The sequence below is a fragment of the Syngnathus floridae genome, chromosome 3 (genome assembly GCF_059516105.1).
Source record: "Syngnathus floridae isolate MCC-2025c chromosome 3, RoL_Sflo_1.0, whole genome shotgun sequence".
NCBI classification, from domain to species: Eukaryota; Metazoa; Chordata; class Actinopteri; order Syngnathiformes; family Syngnathidae; genus Syngnathus; species Syngnathus floridae.
The window spans coordinates 462789-477500 of NC_142415.1; the positions used below are offsets into that span (position 1 = coordinate 462789).

Genomic DNA, 14712 nt, shown 5'->3' on the forward strand with positions numbered 1-14712 from the left:
TGAAAAAATGATATGGCAGGCTCGTCCTTTTTGCCTATATTCAATTTCTGCAACTCAAAATTATTTTCAATATCTTGTGTGGCCCCCACGAGCTTGTATGCATGCTTGACAATGTCGCGGCATGCTTCTAATGAGACGACGGATGGTGTCTTGTGAGATGTCCTCCCGGATCTGTCTAAGGGCATCAGTGAGCTCCTGTAAAGTCTGAGGAGCAACCTGGCGGCGAATGATGGACCGAAACATTATGTCCCAGAGCTGTTCTATCGGGTTTAGATCAGGTGATCGTGAGGGCCATTCAATTGTGTCAATTCCTTCATCCTCCAGATACTCTTGCCACAATAGATCCATTGTTGTGGATCAGGAGGAACCCAGGACCTACTGCACCACCGTAGGGTCTGACTATGGGTGCAAGGATTTCATCCCGATACCTAATGGCAGTCAGACTGCCGTTCTCTAGCTTGTAGAGGTCTGTTCGTCCCTCCATGGGAATGCCTCCCCAGACCATCACTGACCCCACACCAAACCGGTCATGCTGAATGATGTTGCAGGCAGTATAGCGCTCTTCTTGGCTTCTCCAGACTCTTTCACGTCTATCACAGGTGCTCAGGGTAAACCTGCTCTCTTCTGCGAAAAGCACAAGGCGCCTGTGGCGGACTTGCCAATTCTGGTGTTCTATGGCAAATGCTAATCGAGGTCCACGGTGCTGAGCAATGAGCACAGGAAACACTACAGGACGTCGTGCCCTGAGGCCACCCTCGTGAAGTCTGTTTCTGACTGTTTGGGCAGAGACATTCACACCAGTAGCCTGCTGGAAGTCATTCTGTAGGGCTCGGGCAGTGCTCAACCTGTTCCTCCTTGCACAAAGCAGCAGATATCGGTCCTGCTGATGGAATGAGGACCGTCTACGGCCCTGTCCAGCTCTCCTAGAGTAACTGCCTGTCTGCTAGAATCTCCTCCATGCTCTGGAGATTGCACTGGGAGACGCATCAAATCTTCTTCCAACAGCACGCATGGATGTGTCATACTGGAGGAGTTGAACAATCTGCGCAACTTCAGGAGGGTTAAGAAATCGCCTCATGCTCCCAGTCGTAATAATGACTCTAGCTAAAGCCAACACTTGTGGAAAAACAGTTAAAAAAGATCAAGAGGGAGGAACTTGAAATGGCCTCCACCTGCAAAATCAGTCCTGTTTTGGGGACCATCTCGTTGTTGCCCCTCTAGTGCACCTGTTGTTAATTCCATCAACACCAAATGCAGCTGAAACTGATTAACAACCCCCTCTGCCACGTACCTGACCAAAACCTTATCAGAAAAGTCTAATTGAATTCATGCCATACCCTGATAAAATATTGTTCCTTTAATTTTTTTGAGCAGTGTATGTATGGATGTTTGCATCCTCAACATGTTAATTTTTTACCTACATGACACATTTAAAAAAAATGTCTTAAAGTGCTATATTTAACAATGAGTCATATTTTGTTATTTATTAGTCGAAAAATGTGTGATGCTCGTAGAAATGCATTTTATTCAGCTCTTCAGGTCCACTGTGCACAGTGCATTATAGTGTTGCCTGCCAGTACTTAAAATCACCAGCAGGTGGCACGTCGCAGTTTGATCTCCTTTGGCCGCAGGGAACTTCAGAGTTCCATCAAATACAATGTTCATTCTCTTCAGAATACAGATATGAATTAGTTTGAATTACCTGCATTCATCCATTATCCGAACCACTGAAGCCCATCCCAGCCGAATTCAGGCAGTAAGTGGGTTACATCCTGAGGTGGTTGCCAGCCAATCGCAGGGTACTTATAGACAGACAACTATTCACACTACCATGTGTGTTTTTGGAATGTGGAAGTAAGGGTGAGGGTTACTAATACATATAATAACAAGTGGTTGCATTATTTATTCATTCTTTCATCTTCTGAGCCGCTTATCATCACAGGGTTCGTGGGAGTGTGCATTATAGTCTTTGGGCAAACTCTGAACTGGGTGCCAGCGAATCGTAGGGCACACATAGACAAACAAACATTCACACTCACCATCACAGCTACAGACAATTTGGAGTAGTCAATCGGCCTACCATGCATTTTTTGGGAACCTGGGAGGAAACCGAAGTACGCAGACGCGGGGAAAACTCAACAACAGGAAGGCCGGAGGTGTAATTGAACCCCACGGTTCTGAACTGTGTGGTGACATGCCAACCTGCGCGTCACCGTGCATATTAGTTTAATATGTCAGCAGATTGCAGTCACTCATGTAATTGTTGTCGATGGTAATAATTGCCAGCGGTAGTTGCAAAGGGTGCCATTCAAGTCTACTGACTGGAAGAGGCAGTGCTGCGCGAATTCAGTAGCATAACAAATATGATGCAAATCATCAAATGTTTTACAGTTAGTGATAGGAAAATGAAGCTTCAAAATTGCCTAATTAATTAGTTGTATTTTTTGACTCCAAGATGGCAACATTGGGCTGATTTACCTATTCTTGAAACCCTTTATTTAAATCAACAGTGCCATCTAGGGGAGTTAAGAAAAAAGTGGTATGACTACACCTGTCTGGGTCATGAAGCAAATTCTAAGCCACAGTTCTGTACTTATGTTATTGATTGATTGTTGCAGTGCTATTAAATGCACATAAACGTCAGAAATGTGATGCTTTGATTGCGGCTGACTCCCACCAGGCTAACCGCTATCCAGCCTTGAGGCAGCCAAAGCTTTTTTAGCTAAAACGTATGTAGACTGAGTCTTTACATGAAACAGTCTAAATTTTATTCCTGCTTGCCTTCGTACAGTTTGGCACTGAGCGATGTTTGAACTGTGGAGGGATTGTAGTTCATGACAGGCAGTCTGCATTGTGCTGTTTCTTTGTGACAACATCCAAAGTTTCTCTATACTCGTCAACTTTTTTGCCCTCATCTAATCCCATTTAAGTAGATCGGTAACGTATTTTTCGCATCAAAAAGCACACTGGATTGCAAAGGGCGCACCCTCATTGAATTTTTTATTTCAGAAATTATTTCATATATAGGGCACACCGGATTAAAAGGCGCATAAAATAGAAGCTATACTGCAACAAACTGAGGTTGACTAAGGTTGCGGTATGCATCCACTAGCCAATAACCAATGAGCCCTCTGTAAACAATCGCGTTTCTCAAACTATCTCCTATAAAATGATCGGAACTGACTGAAGTTCGATCTAACACATTGGTACTGCTTACCTATGCTTTCCTTCCATATCGATCCGTAAATTTACTCGAAACATTAATGGAGCAGCCTATTTTGAAATGAAATAGCCTCGTGCTTGTAGCAGCCACCCACAAACTCCCATGAGCCTCAGCTCGCAGACTCCCATGAGCCTCAGCAAAGTGTCGTGGCAGTCCCCTGTAAACAATCATGTTTCTCAAACTCTCTCCCATAAAAGTGATCGGAACCGACTAAAGACTGATTTAACACATTGGTACTGCTTATTTATGATTCCGTTGGATATTGATCCGTAAACGTACTCGAAAACATTAACGGAACAGTCTATTTTGAAATGAAATAGCCTCGCGGGTACAACAGCTATTCAGTGACGCCCCCTGACCACAGTTGCCGTAATGCAACCTTCTAATTTACTAGTCGTACTAAAACGTACTGAAACATTTTGGCAGAGTGCTGTATACGACCAGTATGGATCAACAAATTCATCAATTGATCCATATATAAGACGCTTTGCATTATAAGGCGCACTGTGGTTTTTTGAGTATAATTTAAGTTTTTAAGTGCGCCTAATAGTGCGGAAAATACGGTACATTGACAATTTAGCTAATATTAACTGATAGAAATTAGAACACTTTATATTTTCTTACATTTTCCCTTTGGGTAGGCGCAATGATCAGGTCCACATAGTACATTCTATGTCAACTCATTTGTCTCGATCTGTTGTGTTCCCTGCAGGCTGGCCCACAGTGACATCACATGCCTATACAAAAAAGTAAGCAGTGAGAGGACAAAAAGACTAGTGCAACGTTATATTTATTTCTTACAGTGACTTTTGGTTGCCATACAAGAATTCTTGAGGATTTGAGGGGCCGGGACGGAATGAAGAGTGCACTTACAGGACAATTCTCTCTATTCATTTTCGTAGTTTGTTAATTCTATGATGATTTTTGAAGCACAAAATTACAGCAACATAGAAAAACAAACACAAGTCTTTTCATAAAGTACTGAAAACCGCTTAGTCTATCTCAAGACTTAATCAAAGAATAAAATCTAGTAATGAAACCAAAATGAAGTTGAGAAAAAGACAAGGGGTTAGCCAAATGTGGAACATTGAGAATAGTGGGAGCAGCGTTAAAAGCGGGGAGTGGAAGTGGGTTTAGTGAGCCATGTTTCTAAACATGGTTGGTGACACTCTTAGAAGATTCTTACTACATCTACTCAGCTCTACATTTTCACACAGAACACTGTTTAGTGACTTGTTCACCCACTGAGAGTAAACAACAGCCCCAACAATTTTTTGGGGGGGTGGATTTATGTATGTATGTGTACATAGTTCTCTATTAAGGTGGCTTGCAGACATATATTAAAAATGTACAGATTTATATATCTCTTGAAATACACAAGTTGCACTCTCTTGAGTCAGGGATTTTTAGAGAATGACAGATAGGCAAGTGGCGGTCAGAAGATACCTGCTTTTTGTGGTCACTTGATTGGCCAACATGTGAAATCTACAACATTAGTAGACTGCATCGAGGCAACAGTTCATTGCAATACAGACAAGTAAGCATAATGTGATATGTCACGTGAAAATGGGAAAAAAACACAACAAAGGAGATTCATTGAGAATAAATATTGCTTCTTACAAAACCCATAAGTCTAATGTATCTATTTCTGTTAAATATTGATGTATTTGGCAAATCCACACACCAGTGTCCAACATATTTTTTAAGATAATCTCTATAAAATGTCATAGAACTCTATACAAATGTTTAAAAATACTGTGCTTTTCGACCCCTGCTGACACATTACTGTTTATTTGAAAATAAGTTGCAGCTTTATAGCAGCATTGTCCCGTGCCAGGTGCCTGTCTGCCGCTAATGTTCACAGAACACAGAGCGTTTGTCGGTTTCATCCAACTCCTCCAAGGCTGCGCCTTGGCCCTTGCAGCTGAGCGTGATAAAATCAATTTTTAATTTTTTAAGTATGTCTCTTTGGAGACACTGGGTTTTCCGACGTATCAAATCACACAAGAAGTACACACTGAAAGAATTGGCTCGGTAGCGAACGGAATGGTGAACCAAAGGGACCCGAGATTTTATTTCAAGGATCCTCACTGGATTGATGGGGCGCTGCTTTGGCCGTTCGGCCAGAGAGGAATCTTTCCCAAGATTGTTTCTGCTCGAAGCCTTGAAATAATTCTTTCCATGCACTCACTTAGACATACTATCTACTCTTGTTAAAACACTCTTATATACACATCTCAACCACGTACTAGACTTGTACATCTCAGCCAGTAACCATGGCAGTTCCAAAAGCGATCCAGTTACAATACATGAAATCACACCTTGTTTCTTACAGTGGTTTGAAGGGCGGGGCGAGTGAGTGTATGTGCTATATGTGCGTGTTGACACTCTTTCACCATAAAACCCTGAAGCCGACAAGTGATACTTTGTGAAAGTCAAGCACTCTAGGCTAGTCTCAAGTCATGAATCTGCCTAAGAGAGGAACCATTACACAATTTCTCTCGGAAGACAAACCTCTACTAAGTGTGTGCAACCTACTGTTTTGCTTTATTGAAATGTAATTTATTGCAGCATTATTTTCAATGGATAAACATCTTTTTATGTATTTACTATACTACCGTCTTGATTCCTCAAAAGGATGTTGTTTAATCTAAATAGAGCTTTTGGATAGAAATGAAAACAACACTAATAATATTGATTTAAAGAACATAATTAAAGGAGGATTAAATTCTAGATTCAGATTAATAAAATTCTCCTCCATTTGACTGTTTCGCAGTCATGAAACAAGACAGTTTTCAAGGACATAGGCTTAGAAGGGGATTACACAAAGCTGCTTTTTCTCTGTGTACAATGACATCAGAAATACTTTTGATGATGTTAGCATCTCTTCTTTAAAAATTCCTATGGGCCAGACTGGTATTTGGCTCCTCCTGATCTTCATTTTTTTTGCTTAAAAAATGGCTCACAATCTGTCTCCGTGAGACAAAATGTCCACTAAAAAGTATTCTAATACGCCTCATTGGAAATAACTCTTCATAGTGATATGATCAGACCACTCAAATACTTCGGGTCATCTATTCACTTCCGCTCCCAGTATTTGTTCAATGAGGTAAAACACAAAGGATCTATTGGACAGACTGAAGATAGCGGAAACGGAACCGTAAAGCACACGGGACAAGTGAACAGCTTGCAATGCAGCTATGTTAGCGTCACACGTATTGGTTGTTTCCTAGAAATACGAATAAAACTTGAAGTGACATTTGTGAGAAATGTAGCAATGTGAACATCAATAGTAAACTGCATGCACCGCTGAGAAAATGAGAGTGGCTGGCATGTCAGTGAAAAATGTTCAAAGTTGTGAAACAGTGCTTGTGAACAAGACTTGTGAAGGAAGAACAGTAGTCCCCCCCTCCCTTGATAAATGGTTGTGGTCAGCTCTGGCAGAGCCGCGCATTAATAAAGCAAGTCGGCTAGCGACTCCCCTATCAGTCCCGTCTGTTCATAGTCTTTTTCTGCATCTGCCTGCTTTCAATCTGTTAAGCTGAGCTTTTGCTGCTCGAATCTTCACTTGTCTATGATTACGCACTTTCAAAAATAAAAATAATTACCATGTTACCTCTCATTAGTGAATTGTTTAGTTCAATTGGAAAACGCAGGTAGTGGGAGTAAATACACACCATGGAAGTGTTTGAGAAGAAGTGGTTTGATATCACATGAAAAGTGTCCACCGTGTTGAAGAAGGCTAACTATTAAATATATACTGTGGCTATAATGTCATTGTAAGGAATAGTACACAATCTTTTAACCAGTAGGTCCAGAAGTATTTGGTCAACCCACTTTTCTTTGGCCTTTATACACTACCACTATAGATTTGAGAAAAAAACTAAGTGTACCAATATGGCATTTCCAGTTTATCATTTGTTATTTCTATTTCCAATTGGCATTCAAAAATCCAAATGCAAAAGTGATTATTCAGTATATTTGGAATATAATGGAGGAAAAAAAAATCTTCTTTTTGATTTTGGGCTCAGATCAAAACTATTTATTATTAACTATTAGCAGAGCTACATTAGTTTGTTAGCCATCACAATCAGTCCGGACCACAACCATTATCCATAAAATGGTCAATCGATTTTCAGCCCTATGAAAAGTGATATAGTAAAATATTTGTGTTGTTTTTAACTTGCATGCATTATGGCGGACAAAAGATATGTTTAAGTGCAGTGACTCTGAATCAGTTTGGGAACACTTACTTTTCCTTCTGCACACAAACTGTAGCTACTCATTTTCTGTGGTCGTGCCTCCCGACCTGATTTGCTTGTTACAAAATTTCGGGATTACATAAACCTGAGAAAACAAATGAAATCCTGTGGCTCATTTTTCCATGTCATATTTTGATCTGAACTAGAAAAATGTAAAATCAGCCATTTTTATCATTTTTTTAGTATGACAAAGAAAAAAAGGCATCTTGGATAGACAAGCAGTACAGAACTTGGAAGGATTGATATTCAATAGTGTGTAGAGCTATACTACATATACACCTCAGTAAGATATTACCTCTATTAACATTATATAGTACAGTACATGCCTGTGTCATAACACTGACTTTCAGTAGCCTTGGCTCACATGCTTTTCATTTCTTGCTCCATTTACGCATTTGTGTTATCTTTCTGATCATTCTGACTCACACTGTAAAACCGTGTGGCAACTGCACCCTCCTGATGAGTTACTGGTTGAAGCCCGTGGCGCTGGAGGTCATCCGGACCTCCAGCTAGAGCTCTGGAAGTCCTCCGGAGTTCCAGCTGGTGGTCCAAAGAAGCTCCAGGGAACCGTGAAAAATGCCTATCCAACTTCCTGGAGTTAGTTCAACGCAAATGGTTCAAGGAAACCAAATGTCATGATTTATTTAAGTTTAATACAAAACTCAACTTGAGTAGTAAAGGGAAAGTCAATCCCCAAATGTTCTTTATAATAAATAACATGTTGTATGTGCCCCCACTAGTCTAAACATGGAATTCTGATGAATATTGCGATTGTGGAATATGAGTTAAGCAGCAAAATTCACCTGTTGTTTTTATCCATCAGCAGCTATTTTGCCACTTGCTGTGGACTTAAATTACATCACAGTCGCCAGGTCTCAAGTCAAAACCATTCCTCAGCTTCAGAAAACTGGCGAGCAGGGATTGGTTGTGTCCTGAGACCTAGCAACTGTGGTGTCATTTCCAGTCGACGGTAAGTGGAAAAATGGCCACCCTGAGAGATGGATAAAACCAGGTGGATTTTCCCTGTTTAATTCATATTCCAAAAACGAAACATCAAACCGTGTTACGACCAGTTGAGCTGCACAGAAAATTATTTCAAAGAAAATTTGGGGGTTGACTTCTCAGTTGTCATTGAAATACTTCTGGACCTATGTGAATTTGAAATGTAATATTTATTTTCCTTCAGAGCTGCTTTCCATTTTACTTTCTCTTTAACATGCATCTACTCCTCGAGCATTAAGATAATCAGTCAAAGTGTTCCTTGAAGATATCTAACGAACTCAACTTTGAGGGCGGTCAACACTGCAATGCTGCTCAGTGGAAGGAATTAGTATAAATGAAGCTCTGGTTTCGCAACAGGGAATGCCCTTAATGTGTATCAAACACACTGCATACACACCAAAATATGACAAGGTGCTCTTTGTCATCACACAAGCTGATGGGACCCAATATGGTAAGCATTCTTGAATGGCATCTCTAACTGTGTTGGCCTTTGGCAATGCAAAGGCTGGCTTGGTGCCGCATTGCAGGAGCTAGGCCTCCAATGACCACCTCCATCTACACTCTACTCTCTCAGGAGAAGGCGATTTCAGTGACTGTGTGGATTTATGCTTCACATCTGTGACGACAGCATCTTCTTACTCCCGGATTGGTGTGCTTCTTGTGGGCACCAGATATGCCGTATTTATTCTAATTATCGCCCCGAGGTTTATGTCCAATAGAGGGGTGGGCGATTAATAGAGAACACTTTTTGTCCGATCGCCAAGGGGCACTGAAATGGGCGATAATATGTATATTTTGTAGTATACAATACCAGCATCTCACTGGTGTTCTTAAGGAACGCAGCATACTTCAAACGCGTAACCACTGCGCGCAATGACCGATCGGAACGGCCACTCGCAATGGCCGCTTCAAAGCCGCACACTTCCTCGGTTGAAATTGCGCAAAGTGCGAATTCACATTCATTTACTTTTGAACTTAGGCCGGACGGCGACATTCCGACAGTGACGCTCCAACAGGAGCGCAACGACCTCGCGCAATGGTCGATCAGAACGATCCCGTGCAATGGCCGATCGGAATGGCCGCGCACAGTGGCCAATCGCAGCAATTTTAGCAGCATGGGCGATAATTAGAGGTATAAAAGTTTTTTATTTATGTCATCGCTAACACACTGGGCGATTATAAGAATATGGGCGATAATTAGAATAAATACGGTGAATCCAAAATTGAGTTAATTACTCGACAAAAACAGGTGAAAACCAAACGTTTTTCTCTACAACCTTAAACGCACCCAGAAATATAACTCTGGTAGGACTCTAGTGAAGAAATATTCTCATAATATTCTCTAGCAAAGATAGAAAAAGATCATAAAGGAAAGAAAAAGACCAGCTCAGCTGGTTTTCATGCACCCACCCACACGTGGGCACATGGAAAAGGTCTGTAGTATTCCAAAGCTGCAGTTGGATGAGCGTAAGTGTTCATGTGAAATAAACGACTTCTACAGTTTGAGGACCCACTGCTCCAGAGATAGTCCCTCATCCTAGCCTCTCTCTCGCTCCCCTTGATGTCACCCAGCACTGTCCTCTCCTCTCCACGTCCCACGATCACCTGATACCAGGGGCTGCAGGAGGGAGGCTGACTGGACTGGAGTGCTCAGGTGAGAATGAATGAAGACAAAAAAAGGCAAGAGGCAGCATCAACTTGGACAAAAGCTTCCATGGCTGGAGTGGACATCCCATGAAGAGATCAGTCAAAGTGGGACCTCCGTCAGCTGCGACCCGCTCTCCTCTGTCCTCTGGGCTTATCTGTCCTGCAGCAGCTTGAGGGCCCTCTCGATGTTCATGCGGTGACCCACCCTTGTGACGCCCAAGTCTATCAGGTCCTCTTTCTGCAAGGAGGGCAGATGGGCACCTTCGATTTCATTATCCAGGAAAGCGTTTCTGTGCTCTCCCAGGTGGAGGCTCTCCAGCCAGTCGGCCACGTCGTACTTGCTCCAAAGCTCCACAGGCTTGGAGACGAAGGGTTTGCCTGATGCTGCCACCGCCTGCATGAGCGTCAGCGGCGACGGCGAACGCGAGCTCCCGCCACACGACGAGCTCAGACTGTAGCCTCCGCCGCTACCCATGGGCGGGGTGGGCAAACCGAAGACATCTGTGAGGGTGGGCGACACAGAAGGTGGAAGTGAAGAGCAGGGGGTGAGGGAGGAGGCAGAGTCTGAAGGACTGCAGGGGTGTGTCTGAGACGGGAGGCTGCTTGGAGGCGTGGAGGTGAGGGCGGCAGCGGCAGCAGCGTTGTTACGCATTCCTGAGTCGTCTGAAGGGGGCCTGGGGGAGCAGAGCGGAGGTGACAAGTTACTATGGTGGCACTTGTGTAGAAAATCATAATAAAATAAATGACTGCAGACCAACCATGCTTTTTTGTCCTTTAGAGCAGGGGTGTCCAAGTCCAGTCCTCGAGGGCCGCATTCCTCCATGTTTTCCAAGTTTCCCTTGTTAAACACACCTGATTCAATGATCAGGCTCCTGCACAGGTGTGTTTAACGAGGGAAACTTGGAAAACATGTAGGAATACGGCCCTCAAGGACTGGACTTGGACACCCCTGCTTTAGAGTGATCCCTCGCCACTTCATTTTTCGCGAATGCGCTACTTTTATACTAAGTGACGGGAGAACTGCGTTTAAATACTTGCTGATAGCGCGGGGCTTGTCTCTGAGCAATGTGCGTCACTGCGGACGTGACTGAGTTCAAGTGCAGGAGGCAGCAGCAGGCCACGCGCACCAACCTGTGCAGGAGTCGGGACACCTGACAATATCACGTGTTTGTTCTTTTATTTACTGTAAAGGTACAATACATGCACAGAACAGTGTGGGAATGGTTATTACGGGAATAAGAAAGGTTTATGGCGCGTAAAAGTATTGGGGAATTTAAAAAGCTTTAATATTGTGTACTGGACCACAATGCAACAGATGATTCATGCGCAACCGTGACTCACTTTGGTTATGCTATGCATGACGTCCCCCGGGTTAGTGTAGTGTGGTAATTCTGAGGTTGGACATTTTGCATTGCTTGGAAGGTAAACCATACTATTAATTGACTTACAGTACACCCATGCCCCCTCGCGACCAGCGAGAAACACTATGTTTTGAAAATTTCAATACATTGGTATTTAAATTTCTAAATAATGCATATACCGTATTTACTTTGTGGATTTTCGTTTTTCGCAGGTGGCCCTGGAACGCATCTCCCGTGAAAAACGAAAATCACTGTAATTTATTTTAGTTATTTATTTTATTAGGACTATTCATATATTTTGTCGATTTATTTATTTCATCAAACCAAAAAGGACACCGTTCACAAGTTACAGAATATATTTAAATGTTTCTGATTCCTTTATTGACAGTAAATTTGAAAGGATACGTTATATGTTCTACCTTGTAGAAGAAAACAGAAACTGATGTACAGTCGTATGCAAAAGTTTGGGCACCCCTGATCATTTTCAAGATTTTCATCATCATCAAACTTTTGTATACGACTATGTAAATGAAAAAAAATATAAATAAAAACCCTATTGTGAATGTTGGAATAAAAACTGCATTTGGGAATGTACAGTGGGTTCATGTACTATGTTAACAAATATATGGTAATCAAGGTTGATTATGAGCGGGATTATGACGATCATCAACACATTTAATCTAACAGCACCCAAATGTAATGCTACCAAATTAACAGTAGATAGCGATGTAAGCAAAATCATTGCCAATCCTATCACAGTAGATGACTCATTACAGGAAGACAATACAAAGTTTTGCTTGACAAAGGCATATGAAATTAACAATATTAATTTTGCCACTGTAGTAAATGATGGACAATGACAAGTTTTGTGGCCTCTGATTCAGAGTTGTCTGCCTTTTGCCCTAAATCAGCAGGAAAAGTTACAATTCCCTGTGTCCCCCTCCAAAAAATTAAACAGAATAGAAAATGGAGGGATAGATACTTTTCAACCAGGTAGAACTGCATACATCATACAGAGTTGTGCTTAATATTTAGATCATTTCATGTAGCTAAATGAGGTGACTAAAATATTAGCAATAGCTCGCAATGGGATGCAACGCAATTCTATACCACAGCAAATTACAACCACAAAATTAATGCGACTAGTTGCCAAGCACACGTTCGATAAAAACACTCATCAGCAAGCACTTCCCCCAACATCACAAATAAATCCAAGTAGAATGACCCTTAACCCTACCCCCCCATTGTTCTTTCAAAAAAGTATGCATAAGGCCGGTTTTTGGTTTGTATTTATCATCATCATTATAATTATTATTAATATTAGATACTGATTACATAGAAAACATGGGTTACGTAGAAAACATGCAATATAGCCCTTACATGGGTTACATAGAAAACATGCATACTGTGTGTGTGTGTATATATATACATATATATATACACACACACACACATATATATATATATATATATATATATATATATATATATATACACACACACACACACATATATATATATATATATATATATATATACGTATATACATGGGGGAAATAAGTATTTGACCCCTTGCTGATTTTGCAGGTTTGCCCACTTGCAAAGAATGCAACGATCTATAATTTTAATATGTACATTCTAACAGTGAAAGACGGAATCCCAAAGAAAATTCCAGAAAATCACATCGTATGAATTTATAAAAATTGATAACCGTCTGTTGAGGAAAAACAAGTATTTGAACCCCTGGACAAACAGCATGTTAATATTTTGTAGAAAAGCCATTATTGGCCAGCACAGATGTCAAACGGTTTTTATAGTTGGTGACAAGGTTTGTGCACATTTCGGCAGGGATGTTGGCCCACTCCTCCCTGCAGACAGCCTCCAAATCATTCAGGTTCCGAGGTTGTCGCCTGGCAACTCGAATTTTAAGCTCCCTCCAAAGATTTTCAATTGGATTCAGGTCTGGAGACTGGCTAGGCCACTCCAGAACCTTGATGTGCTTCTTCTTCAGCCACCATTTTGTTGCTTTGGCGGTGTGCTTAGGATCGTTGTCGTGCTGAAACACCCATCCTCGACCCATCTTCAGCTCTCTCACTGAGGGAAGGAGATGTTGGTCCAGAATTCTACGATACATGGCCCCGTCCATCCTCCCCTCAATACGATGGAGTTGTCCCGTCCCCTTGGCTGAAAAGCACCCCCAAAGCATGATGTTGCCACCATGTTGCTGATTTGGAGCTAGCCACCTATCACAAAACTCAATTCAACTCAGCATTGCATTGCATCTGAGTGACTTCTGTGCAATTGTTTTGGTTGTTGGTTTCTCCCAAATCAGTTTTCCAGGTGTGCTGTTTTGTTTTAAGTGCAACAGTCCAAAAGGATGGTCATCATTCACGAAAGTTATTCAGCGTTACTGTATGTTTGTCTTCCACTTCCAATTTGATCAAATTAGCCCTGTGTTCTACTATGCTTGGACTTTGATGAGAGAGCAAAGCTGAGGGCAGAAAACGAGCCACATCTGACCTTCACACGGTGAAAATGGCCTTTTTTTTTTTTTAAACCAGCAGCTTGCTACTTCTACCCTAGATATGTCGCTTCACTTGGAACATATGGAACAGCCTGAGGGAACGGGAAGGGGGCTACGAGGGTCATTCTGCCAAAATGGAACTTAGCCATTTGTGCATGGTGCTTGGCCACTTACTGGAAGAAGATGGGCACTTTTCAACACCAGATTCTCCACAGGAAATCATGTAGGATGGATGAAATGGAGACAGAAAACATTTGAGACAACATTAGACATGGATAAACATCATGTATGAACACACATCCATGCGCACGCACACACATGCATGAGATAGGAGGCATAGAAGAACATGATGCATTAATGAACTGACAAGTCTCTGCCATCTGTCTGCCTTCTGCTATAATGAGAATTTCTCTTCTCATGCTCCCTTGATTTTTCCCATGAACCAGTTGCATTGGATTTATGCACAAAAAATGAAAACAGCGTATACTGAGATTTCTATAATCTATTCAAGCACTTTTTGTTTCAAGCAACCTCTGTACCATAATTGCAAATTAGACCAATTAATCACATTGTCTCATTTAGCTTCTCTGACCTTGTTAACATTTCTTGCACCAGGATTCACATGCATATCTGATTTCTATGTTTCACATCATTTCTCTTGCCTGCACTGCTTCCAGTAGTAAAAGTGGAAGA

General features: G+C 41.7%; 1 protein-coding gene across 9 annotated transcripts in view; it reads right to left on the reverse strand.

Moving 5' to 3' along the window:
* Window positions 1-3997: 3997 nt before the first annotated feature.
* Window positions 3998-14712, reverse strand: part of LOC148400041 (SH3 and multiple ankyrin repeat domains protein 2-like) — a 267857-nt gene continuing 257142 nt past the window's right edge. For 8 of the 9 annotated variants that reach the window (XM_088371807.1, XM_088371808.1, XM_088371805.1 and 5 more), the window contains one exon: window positions 3998-10808. In XM_088371807.1, coding sequence (XP_088227933.1) covers window positions 10286-10808 — 523 coding nt within the window. In that variant the 3' untranslated portion in view covers window positions 3998-10285. Of the gene's footprint in view, window positions 10809-14193; window positions 14227-14712 lie in introns of all 9 variants that reach the window. The other variant, XM_088371809.1, reaches the window with a different exon arrangement.